Source organism: Perognathus longimembris, chromosome 20 (genome assembly GCF_023159225.1).
Source record: "Perognathus longimembris pacificus isolate PPM17 chromosome 20, ASM2315922v1, whole genome shotgun sequence".
NCBI classification, from domain to species: Eukaryota; Metazoa; Chordata; class Mammalia; order Rodentia; family Heteromyidae; genus Perognathus; species Perognathus longimembris.
The window spans coordinates 38,183,971-38,196,214 of record NC_063180.1 but is presented as its reverse complement, the minus strand read 5'-3'; the positions used below and the strand labels follow the sequence as shown (position 1 = coordinate 38,196,214).

Genomic DNA, 12,244 nt, shown 5'->3' with positions numbered 1-12,244 from the left:
TGAACTCCTGGCCATAAAAATCTGTGTGTCCCAGACACAGTTATCTTGGTAGGAGCGAATTTCAAGAACCTACAAGGTTCTGTTGAGTTCTTATTTAAGTTTCTGTAGGTTAAGAAATAAACCACGGGCCTGGTGGTAGAGTGCTTGCCTCGCACACATGAAGCCCTGGGTTCCATTCCTCAGCCTCACATATACAGAAAAAGCCAAAAGTGGCGCTGTGGCTCAAGTGGTAGAGTGCTAGCCTTGAGCAAAAAGAAGCCAGGGACAGTACTCAGGCCCTGAGTTTAAGCTGGAGGACTGGCAAAAAGAAAAGAAAAGAAAACACTTTAAGCATGCTCTGCAGAAGCAGAAGGGTTTGTAAAAGCGGAGGTAGAAACAGACTTCTGGCTTAACATGGTGAATTTTGAAGTGGATTTTCATTTTCATTTTCTTAGAGTATGGACTTAGAACATCCCAGAAAAGTCTGTGGAATGAAAACCTAGACTCCAGTTTGGTGTAGTTGAGAGGTGGTAGAACTTTTCAAAGATGAGGCCTAGCATAGCTCTGGTGGTTCGTACCTGTCATCCTAGCTACTCAGGAGACTGAGATCTGAGGATTGTGGTTGGAAGGCAGCCTAAACAGTAAAGGCCATGAGATTCTTATCTCCAATTAACCACCTCAAAACCAGAAATGGAGCAGTGGCTCCAAGTGGTAGAACACTTGGTCCTTGGGCCTTGAGCACAAAAAAGCTCAGGGACAGCACCCAGGTCCTGACTTCAAGCCCCATGACCGAAAACCAAGCCAAAAAACCCCAAAAAACAACCCTAAGGGACAGAGCCTGGGTTAATAGTTCAACACCCAGTACCAGCACTAAAAAAAAAAGAGGTGGGAGGAGCCTAGCCCAAGGACTTTAGGTCACTGGGGGCGTGGCCTTGAGGGGATATTGAGACCTCAGCCCCTTCCTTTTCCGCTCAGTCTGGAGATGAGGAGAAGGGCTTTGCTTCACCGCACAGTTCTGCCAGGATGCATCGACACCAGCCCAAAGCAATCAATTGGCCGTAGGCTTTGCTTTCCCAAACAAACCTCTCTTCTTCTAACCTGATGGGTCGCAGTGGCAGGAAGCTCGCTGGCTCACCTTCTAAATGAAAGTGTAAAATGAAACCATCTCCCAGAACAAAGAAGGTCAGGGAAAAACGTTATCTGCAAGCACAGGGAGATGGAAAGCCAGAGGGGGAGAGTGGCCCCGAGCCAGGGATGTAATCATAGATAAAAATAATTCATAGCTATCAAGTGTACTGCCAACCTTTAAAAAAATGCAAATCTTGCTTTCACGTTCAAAAAATGGATGTAATTCATCACATATGTAGAGGCATGTCATTATAAATGTTTTCCAAACCCACAGATTACACGCTAAGAATGAACCCTCATGGGGATAGGGGTGGCACTGCACACCTGTAATCCCAGGAGGACTAGGGGTTTGAAGCCAAGCCCAGGCCAAGTTAGGAAGTCTTTATGTCAAAGATAAAATACAGGGCCTGGGAATGTGGCTCAGTGGTAGAGTGCTTGCCTAGCATGCATGAAGCCCTGGGTTCCATTCCTCAGTACCGCATACACAGAAAAAGTGGGAAGTGGCGCTGTGGCTCAAGAGGCAGAGTGCTAGCCTTGAACAAAAAGAAGCCAGGAGCAGTGCTCAGGCCCTGAGTTCAAGCCCCAGGACTGGCTAAAATAAAATAAAAGAGCCAGAGGCAGTGTGATTCAAGGGTAGAAGGTTCGCCTAGTAAGTGTGAGACCCTGGATTCAGCTCCTAGCACTGGATTGCAAAACCACTTAATGAAAATGACCCACCATGGAGTTGTGAACACAGGTGCCACTGTGGCACAGAACGCTGGCTGAAGGGAGGGCCGTGGACACAGGACAGTGCACAGAGGATCTGCCTGGACTCTCGGATTCATTTTGTCTGGACCCCCCAAACCTCTCCTCCAAAAGCAGAAAATATAGCTGGGCACTGGGGGCCCACGCCTGTCACCCTAGCTGTGCTGGGAGGCTGAGATCTGAGGATCGCAGTTCAAAGCCAGTCTGGGCAGGAAAGTCCCTGAGACTCTTTTCTCCAGTGAACCACCAGAAGACTGGAAGTGGTGCTGTGGCTCAAAGTGATAAAATGCTGGCCTTGAACAGGAGAGCGCAGGGACAGTGCCCAGGCCCCGAGTTCAAGCCCCACGACCCACATTAAAGTCTGCCGGGGAGTGTGGCACAAGTGGTAGGGCGTAATCCTAACAAGTACAAGGCCCTGAGTTCAAGCACCAGAAATGAGGAGGAGGAGGAGGAGGAGGAGGAGGAGGAGGAGGAGGAGGAGGAGGAAGAGGAGGTTAGGGACCCTAACTCTTCTGCTCAAACTCACTGATCATTTTCATCTTACCATTAAAAAGGTAAAATAAATGAAATAAAGTCTATTAAGAAAAGGAAAAGGAGTTGAGTGCTTTAGTACATTGGCTTGCATCTCACCGCTGTAAGATTGCTTTCCGCATTATGACTTTGGGCTTCTAATAAAATGATCTGCTAAATTACAAATGGCGGCGTGCCTTCCGTCCATGATGAGAAACAAGCTCGCCGTCTGCTCGCCGTCGGCTTGCTTAGCTCCTCCTCAGGCTCGTCCTGCAGGGCCTCGCCTAGTCAATAAACCAGAGAAAGGAAGGAAGAAAGGGAATGAGAAAAAACAAAAGCTGCTTCCGGTTGGGAGACAGAAGCTAGTTTCCGTCATCTGCAGACTCCGTGGAGCCACAGAGAAAATCCTTACAGAATCCACCAAATGTGCTCCCACTAGGAGGAGCTATAGCAGTGTATTAGGATTTTAAAAAAGATTAACATGCAAAAAAAATTATTTCTATATTTAGCAATGAATAAATAGAAGTTGAAAGCAAAGAACTAGTGACTCACACCGGAAACCCTAGCTACTCAGGAGGCTGAGATCTGAGGATCACAGTTTGAAGCCAGGCTAGGCAGGAATGTCTGTGAGACTCTCCAGTAAATTACTCAGAAAACTGGAAGTGGCGCTGTGGCTCTAGTGGTAGAGCACTAGCCTTGAGCAAAAGAGCTCAGGGACAGAGTGCAGGACCTGAGTCCAAGCCCCAGGACTGTCCAAAAAAAAAAAAAAAAAGAGCCACCATGCCCAGACTATCTGTGGAGATGGGGTGGAGGGGAGTTTCTCACTAACTTTTTGAGCGGGCTGACCTAGAGCCTTTATCCTCCTAATCTCTAAGTCCTGAGAACCTAGGATTTCTGGCACTTGCCACCATAACTGATGCAGGACTATTTAATTTCCTAAACCAGATCAATGTATAACTTTCATTCAACTAAAACAAGAAGAAAGATATAACAGAAGAAACTTTTCCAGAACTACAGAAAGAAGTTCTGTGGGAACTTAGTATTTTCTTTTTCAAGTTTTCTAAAATAAAAGACCCTTCAAGTCCCGAGCAGGGTGGAGCATGAAAGACTCAGGCTTTGAGACAGAGTCAAGATATTTCAATACATCAAACATAAAGAGAAATCCCTAAAAAGCTCCCGGGAATAAAAGAAAATCAGCCTCAAAAGAACAAAAATAACGTGGGTCTCAGATTTCTCACCAGGGACGTCAGACAAGAGGAAGATTCTGGAACTAGTAGTGAGATCCCAGAATCCTAGAAAATATCTAGACAAAACAGTTTTACGTTTCCAACTACTTAGAGAATTTACTTCCAAAGAATACTTTCTAAAAAGCTTCAGAAACTGTGTGTTGAAGGGGATTACAGTTACTGGGGAGGCTGAGGTCCGAGGATCAGAGTTCCAGGGCAGCCTGGACTCCGTAGTGATTCAGAATTAGTCACATGCTTGCTCTTTTCTTCTGACAGCCATCCCAGGCTAGCCTCCCCCTCCTTCCCATCATTCTGTAGAAGCATTTAATCCGAGGATGGGACAGTGGCTCACGCCTGTAATCCTAGCTACTCAGGACCAGCACGCACAGAGAGAGAGAGAGAGAGAGAAAGAGAGAGAGAGAGGGAGGGAGGGAGGGAGGGAGGGAGAGGGGGAGAGGGAGAGGGAGAGAGAGAGAGAGAGAGAGAGAGAGAGAGAGCACTGTCCTAGGTTGACACAACACACTCCTAAGTGCTCCATCACGCTCATTGTCAATGGAATATTTCCATTGGATGGTGGAGTTCCTTCATAGACACAGGAAGAGGGTATCATTCAGCTGCCCCATCCACTAGCAGAAGGCTTGCTTTCTCAATATCTACGGAGGGCCTGGCACTGGAACCCTGGTGGCGGGTGACAGTCACCTGTCCTTGAGGCTCACGCATGTCATCCTAGCTGTCCAGGAGGCTGAGATCCGGAGGATCTTGGTTCAAAGCCAGCCAGCCCAGGCAGAAAAGTCCATGAGACTCCATCTCTAATTAACCAGCAAAAAGTCAAATGGGCAGTGTGGCTCAAGGGGGTAGAGTACCTGCTATGCACGCAAGTTGAGTGAGAAGTCCTGAGTTCAAATCCCAGTATTGCTGGAGAAAAACAAAAACAAAAAAGATTCTCTGAGCAGCTCGGCGATTTGGGGTGGGCAGGGAGGGGGCGCCCCCACCACCCGAGCTTTGTCCTCACCGGAGGGTCTTGCTGTCCAGAGGCTGCTGCCAGGAGGGCCAGGCCAGTCCCCACGCATGCCCGTGGCCCTCCCGTGGCCAGGCCTCTGCGGCCCTAGGGGACCCTGGGAAGCCGGTGTGAGCCCCTCGTCCTCCGGGGTGGCCGGGCCTGCGTGGCCAGTCTGACTAGCAGATCCCCGGGCCTGGGGTGGGGCAGGAGGAACAAGAAGGTGTTGGGGCTCCACCCTGCTGGCTGGGAGACTGGGTGCTGTGCAGAGTGCCTAGGGACTAGGGCTTGGGGGACAGCTGGGGACCTTGTCCAGGGGGCCTGGCTGCAGCCAGAGGACACCCCACTCCCCTCTGACCACCGGAAGTTGTCAGGAGAGCCGGGCAAGGGGGAGGGGCCAGGGCACATTTGGGGTGCCCCACGGAACCCCTCCCGGAGCAGGGTGGGGTAAGGATGTCAGCGGGCCACCCTGGATGGAAGAGGCCAGAGACGGAGGAGAAACGAAGGAGCTGAGCCCGTGGGCGCCATGTAGAGTGAGGCCCCCGGCCCCCCCGGGCTGGCCCCCCCCCAACCCCCACGCCTCCAGCCCAGGAAGCAAAGCCGGGCGTGGCTCCCAGCTCCGCAGGTTCCAGGTGGAAGGGCCACCGCCTCCGGGGTGTCTTCCTCTCCTTTGACAGTTGCCAGGATTCAGGGTCAGGACTCGGCCCAGATCTTATCTGCTGATCACTCCCCAAACTGGATTGAGGGGCGCCATGCCTGCAGAGCGCCGGGTGTGAGCCGGATGGGTCTGCCTTTAGTACCGGCAGCATGGAGACCGACAAGAGGGTGGTGGAGTTTGCTCTGAAGGGGAGTCATAGCCGGACCGGATGGCTGGAGGAAACACGGGGGTTCTTTTTCTTTCCTTTTCTTTTGGGCCAGTCCTGGGGTCTGGACTCAGGGCCTCGGGGCTGCCTCTTATCTTTTCAAGGCAGGTGCTCTACCCCTTGAGCCACACCTCCACGTCTGGCTTTTTGGTGGTTAATTGAAGATAATAAATGTCGTGGACTTTTCAGCCTCCCTCTCAGCCTCTGGAGTAGCTGGGATGACAGGCGTGAGCCACAGGCCCGGCCCTGGCCTTTCTGATAGCTGTGTGACTGCACATGCGCAGAGATAATCTAGTGGGGGGGGGAGAGCGTAGGGAGAGGGAGCACCGGCTGGGCTGGGGGGCCCAGCACAGGGTGGAGGAGCTCAGCAGAGCAGGGACCCATCCCTGCTTGTAGGGGAGCCCACGGCAGGGGCAGGTGGAGGGGGGCAGGTGGAGGCAGGCAGGGGGAGGGGAGAGGAGGGGGCGGGGAGGAGGGGGCAGGGAGGAGCGGGCCCTGGGGATGACTAATGTCCAGCAGGACCAGTCTGGGTGGTTGGGCTTCTTTTCCAGCTGCCTTGGCACGGGGGTGCCCGTGCTGGGTGGACCGCAGGGCCTCCTTTCAGCCTGCTGGGGAAGGGGGTGGGGTGGAGTGGCTAACTGCTGGACCTCACAGAGGGGCTCAGGGAGAGCAGCAGGAAGGGGAGAAGGTTATGGGGTCTCTAGGAACTGGCGGAGGGGGGAGTTAAGCAGCAGACTGCCCAGCCACTGAGCCAGGCATGGTAGCGCCAGACTTGGAAGGTGGAGACAGGATGGAGAGTTCAAGGCCAGCCCACCCTGCATAGGGTACGTTTGTTTGTTTGTTTGTTTGGTTTGCCTTTGGCAAGCCTCAGACCTAGATTCTCCTACCTCTGCCTCCTGAGAAGCTGAGATCACAGTTGTGCACTACCAAGCCCTGCTTACTGCCTGACATGGGGTCTCGCTAACATCTGATCTCCCCACCCACGGAAGGTCCTGAGCAGCTGGGAGGGTAGGCGGGAGCCGCCTCTCCCTGCTGGGAGACACCCTTGACTGCAAAACCCATCCTTGTGTGAAGAGAATCGTGAAACAGGAGTTGCTCCAAGGCTTCTGCCGCCCTGGGGTCCCAGCTGGGGCTTTGCAACCCCGCTTTGGCTGTGAGGGGCTCGGCTGTGGGCAAAGGAGTACCGAGTTCCCCAGCACCTCCCCGGGGCTCCTCCTCCTTTCTTCTTCAGGAAGAGGGAAACACAAGCATCGCATTCCTTTTTTTTCCCCCTCATGCTTTTGTTCACTGACAGGTATTCCACCAGCTGAGCCACGCCTCCAACCTTAATGCATCACATTTCTGCATTTGCATTTTCTCTTCCTCCTTTTCTCCCCCTTCCATCATTGAGATTTGAACCCAGAACCCAGCACTTACTAAGCGGAAGCTCTTACCGCTGAGCCATGCATCCAGTACAGGTTTTTGCCGGTGATTTTTCCCTTCCTGCCTACGTGTGTACCTGGGTGAGAGCCCCTCGCGTTGGGCTTCCTGGTAGCTAGGATAACAGGTGTGCCACCACATCTAGCTCTTCATTGAGAAGGAATCTTCTGGACTTTTTTCTACCCAAGCTGGCTTTGAACCACAATCCTAACAACCTTACTCTCCTAAGGAGTTAAGATTATGGTATGAGCCATCAGCACCCAGCTTTCTTTCGCTTTTAATTTGCTTTTATGCATGTGTGCCGGTACTGGGGCTTGAACTCAGAGCCCTGTGCTCCTGCTTTGATTTCTTGCTCAACCCCTTGAACCACACACCTCTACTTCCTGCTTCCCTCCACCCCCAGTCCTGGGGCTTGAACTCAGGGCCCGGGCACTGTCCCTGAGCTCCTTTTGCTCAAGGCTAGCGTTCTACCACTTGAGCCACAGCGCCACTTCCAGCTTTTTCTGTGATTTAGTTGGAGATAAGAGTCACAGACTTTCCTGCCCAGGCTGGCTTCAAACCTCGGTCCTCAGATCTCAGCCTCTTGAGTAGCTAGGATCATAGATGTGAGCCGCCAGAGCCCAGCTCTGCTATTTGATCGCTAAACAGAGGTAAGTGTCTCTTGGATTTGTCTGCTTGAGCTGACGTTGAGCCTCGATCCTCAGATCTCAGCCTCCACAGGCATGAGCCACTGGCACCTGGCTTTATCTGCTTTTGATAGAAGATCTCAAACGAACTTTGCCTCCACTTCTGCAGTCGCTGGGCGTACAGGTGGCCACTAGCATGTCAAGCCCCGAGTTCAAATCCCCCAGTACTGTGTTTTTTGACTTCTGAGGCACAGCCAGATTCTAATTACCTTTCTGATCCATTTCCTGTCCCTCCCTAGGCTGGCGTAATTCCATCTTGGGGAACAGAAGCCCCTCCCCCCCCCCCCCCCCCCCCCCCCCGCCCATTCCGCATAGGTATGGCCATCCGGGCCATCTGGAGAGCGGAGCCCGTGGGAGTAATCCGCTCCCTCCCCGCAGGACGATGAGCCCAGTGTTATTGCAGATCCCATCGCCATGCAAAGGGCTGATACCCCTTGATTGAGTTAATCTTGTCGCTGTGTAAATCAATAGCAGGTGATTTGATTTCGGATGTTCATTTGGGGAACTCTGGACTCTCTCTGATGCTCAAGCCAAGCTAAGGCCCAGGTACTTTTCAACTCAAAGGGAAAGTTGAGTCCCCCAGGACGAGCTTTGTTAATAAAATTCAATCCCTCCAAATAAAAATTCAGATGCGATTTTTTTCCCTCTCCGTCTCCTCTCAGATCAGTGGGCTGAATCCCTTAATCTACCAAATTATTATGGAGGGGAAAAAAAAAATCCCTTCCCTCTGCCTGTCAAAATCACTGTTGTGGTGGGGGTGCCCTCTAGAGAGGCGGGGACACATCCGTGATCACGGAGATTGCAGGCAGTGTGCAAGCAGTATTGGAAAGCAGGCCACACAGACACAGACACACACACAGACACAGACACACACACAGACACACAGACACACAGACACACACACACACACACACACACAGAGGAAAGTGGAACGCGGGATCCACTGGAGAGAAGTCTGGCCAGAAAGGTGACCTAGGGGCCAAGTGTGTTGATGCATGCCTGTAATCCCAGCGATGAGGGAGGCAGAGATCGGGAGAGAGGCTGTGCCTATCTGTAATCCTAGCTATGGGGGAGGCAGAGAGCAGGAGGATTTCAGTCCAGGGCCCTGAGCAACCCCCTCCCCCCCACAAAGTCTTCCATGAAAAAGAACAGAAGCCAAAAAAAAAAAAAGGGATGGGAGCGTGGCTCAAGTTGTATAGCATCAATTTACCAAGGGAGAGGGTCTGAATTCAAACCCCAGTGCCATGGGGTTGCCCAGAAGGACCAGTGGGAAGGGGACAGAAGAAGGCCCCCATCTCCACCCTGACTCCATGGTGCCCCTTCTCTGCCAGGCAGAGACAGGCCACGCTGGGGTGTTGTGCGTGCCAGCAGGTATGGGGTGCGCTCCTCGGGCGGCTGACCCCCAGTGGGCCAGGGGAGGGAAGAGCGTGTGTGCATCGGGTGTGGAAAGTGCAGGGGACAGAGGCGGCCAGCCTCCCACAGGGGCCCGGGGTCAGGGCCAGGTGATCCGCTGGGCCCTGGGCTCCCAGACCTGCACGGTGACTCATACCTGCAGAGAGGGTGAATCATGTGGGTTACGAAATCGAGGACTCCTGACAGGGGGCTGGAAAGGGCCTCCCGTGAGCCTCGGGGGCCCATCCTGCCCTCCTGCCCCCCTCGTACGCCTGGGGCCTCACTTCCATGTGCCAGGCCATCCATGTGAGCAGGTGAACCCTGCCCTGCTCAGAAACAGCCCAGGAGCCCTGGCATCGGAGAAGCTGAGTCCTTTCCTCCCGGCCTCCTTTCCTACCTGCCCCCTTGCCAGTCCTGGGGCTTGAACTCAGGGCCTGGGCACTTTCCTTGAGCTTTTTTTTTTTTTTGCTCAAGGCTAGCACTCTACCACTTGAGCCACAGCGCCACTTCCAGCTTTTTCTATGGATGTAGTACTGCAGAACCGAACCTGAGGCTCCATGTATGTGAGGCAAGCACTCTACCATAAGCCTCATTCCCAGCCGTTTCCTGTCTTAAATCAAACAGGCTGAAGTTTTCTTTCCTTCCTTCTTTCCTTCTTTCCCACCCTCCTTCCTAACTTCCTTCCTGCTAGTGCCTGGATTTGAACTCGGGGCCTCAAGCTGGCATGGTTTGTTCACTCCTCTGGTGCTGTATCGCTTGATCCGCGCTTCCAGCCCCTTTGCTAGTTATTTCAGAGCTGAAGTCCAGGCTGACCTTGAACAACCCTCTGGGTGATCTTCAGCTTTCCTCCAGGGTAGCTAGGAGGATTACAGGCGGAGCCACCGGTGCCTGGCTCCAAAGTTTGTGTGAGAGGGACAGCGGGGCTGAGGAGGAACCCACAGCGTTTGTGCGGGTTCAAGCGCACCTCCAATCAACCCTGGTTCTGGTACCCCCCCCATCCCCCCCCCCAGCCCCTGGTGTCTTCCAGGCTTGCAACCTGGTCTGGGCGGTGGGCAGAACAAAGCCAGCTGGGATCCGAGCCTGGGGCGTGGGGGATGGTGGGGGGGTCACCTGGGGCGTGGGGGATGGTGGGGGCTCACCTGGGGCGTGGGGGATGGTGGGGGGCCTCACCTAGGGCGTGGGGGTGTTGGGGGGGCTCTCCTGGGGCATGGGGGATGGTGGGGGCCTCACCTGGGGCGTGGGGGATGGTGGGGACCTCACCTGGGGCGTGGGGAATGGTGGGGGGCTCACCTGGGGCGTGGGGAATGGTGGGGGGCTCACCTGGGGCGTGGGCGGTGTTGGGGGCTCACCTGGGGCGTGGGCGGTGCTGGGGGTCTCACCTGGGGCATGGGGGATGGTGGGGGGTCACCTGGGGTGTGGGGGATGGTTGGGGGCTCACCTGGGTCGTGGGAGGTGTTGGGGGGTCACCTGGGGTGTGGGGGTGCTGGGGTCTCACCTGGGACGTGGGGGATGGTGGGGGCTCATCTGGGGTGTGGGGGGTGCTGGGGGCTCACCTGGGGCGTGGGGGGTGCTGGGGGCTCACCTGGGGCGTGGGGGATGGTGGGGGCCTCACCTGGGGCGTGGGCGGTGCTGGGGGCTCACCTGGGGCGTGGGGGGTGCTGGGGTCTCACCTGTGGCGTGGGGGGTGCTGGGGGCTCACCTGGGGCGTGGGGAGTGCTGGGGTCTCACCTGGGGCGTGGGGGGTGCTGGGGTCTCACCTGGGGCGTGGGGGTGCTGGGGGCTCACCTGGGGCGTGGGGGGTGCTGGGGTCTCACCTGGGGCGTGGGGGTGGTGGGGGCTCACCTGGGGCGTGGGGGGTGCTGGGGGCTCACCTGGGGCGTGGGGGATGGTGGGGGCTCACCTGGGGCGTGGGGGGTGCTGGGGGCTCACCTGGGGCGTGGGGGGGTGCTGGGGCTCACCTGGGGCGTGGGGGGTGCTGGGGGCTCACCTGGGGCGTGGGGGGTGCTGGGGGCTCACCTGGGGCGTGGGGGGTGCTGGGGGCTCACCTGGGGCGTGGGGGGCTGGGGGCTCACCTGGGGCGTGGGGGATGGTGGGGGCTCACCTGGGGCGTGGGGGGTGCTGGGGGCTCACCTGGGGCGTGGGGGGTGCTGGGGTCCAGGGCCCTCACCTGGGGCGTGGCCTCACCTGGGGCGGCCCAGGGCTCGGGGCTGAGCCCCGGGTCTCTGTAAAGTCTGCGGGGAGTTCCTGGGGCAGCCGGGGTGGTTTCTGGAAGGGTCCTGACGGGGGTGAGGGGGGCAGCGCGCAGGGAGGGGGTCGGGGGTCACCTCCGCGCCCCCCCCCGTCCTCCTCTCCCCCTCTGCCTCCCCGCCCCAGCCTCCTCTCCCCATCCTCCCTCCTCCTCCTCTCCACCCTCCTCGTCCTCCCCCTTCCCGAACTTCTTGTCCTCCCCGCCTCGTCGTCCTCCCCACCGCCCTCCTCCTCCCCCCCCCGTCCTCCCCCTCTCCTCCCCCTCCCGCCCGCGGCGGTGGCGGCGGTGGCGGCGGCGGCGGCGCTTCCCGGCGGAGCGGCTTTAAAAGGCGGCTCCCCGCCCCCCTGCGCACTCGCCGCCCGGGCTCCGCCGCCGCCGCCCCGGCCATGCCTGCGCGCGCGCCGCCCCGCGCCGCCGCCGCCGCCGCCGCCGCGGGCTCCCCGGGCTCCGCGCTCCCCGCGGGCTCCGCGCCGCCCCGGCCCCGGCCCGCCGCGCCGCGCCCCTGGCGCTGGCTGCTGCTGCTCGCGCTGCCCGCCGCCTGCTCCCCCGCGCCCGCGCCGCGCCCCGTCTACACCAACCACTGGGCGGTGCGGGTGCTCGGGGGCCCCGAGGCCGCCGACCGCGTGGCCGCCGCGCACGGCTACCGCAACCTGGGCCAGGTGAGTGGCGCCCCGCCCCGCGCCCCCAACTTTCCGAGGGGGGCCCCCCGCGCGGCGGGCGGGAACCGGGAAGGCGCCGGCTGGAGGGGTCCGGGGGGGGGGGGCGTCCCGGGCGGCCGTCGAGGGCGCCCCACGCCGGCGGGACGCGGGCTCCCGCCGGAGGAGCCACCTGCCCGGCGTGGGGAAGGAGCGCGTGGCGCGGGGCGCTCGTGCCGGCCTCCGCGACGGCACCCGACGGCCTCGGCGTCTCCGCACTCGGGGTGACATGAGACTCCGGGGTGTGGCGTGACTCCCTCTCCCCGGGCGTCCCGGTGCCCGCGCCCAAGAATCCCGTCCCCGTCTGGGCGGGGGCGGGGAGGGGGGGGCGCCCGGACCCAGCCATGCGCCCTCCCT

The 12,244-nt window shown here is 57.7% G+C and overlaps 1 protein-coding gene across 1 annotated transcript in view; it reads left to right on the top strand.

Annotated features, from left to right (window-relative positions):
* Positions 1-11,578: 11,578 nt before the first annotated feature.
* Positions 11,579-12,244, top strand: part of Pcsk6 (proprotein convertase subtilisin/kexin type 6) — a 93,332-nt gene continuing 92,666 nt past the window's right edge. The window contains exon 1 of the mRNA XM_048369047.1: positions 11,579-11,851. Within this exon, the coding sequence (XP_048225004.1) occupies positions 11,579-11,851 (273 nt within the window). The remainder of the gene's footprint in view (positions 11,852-12,244) is intronic.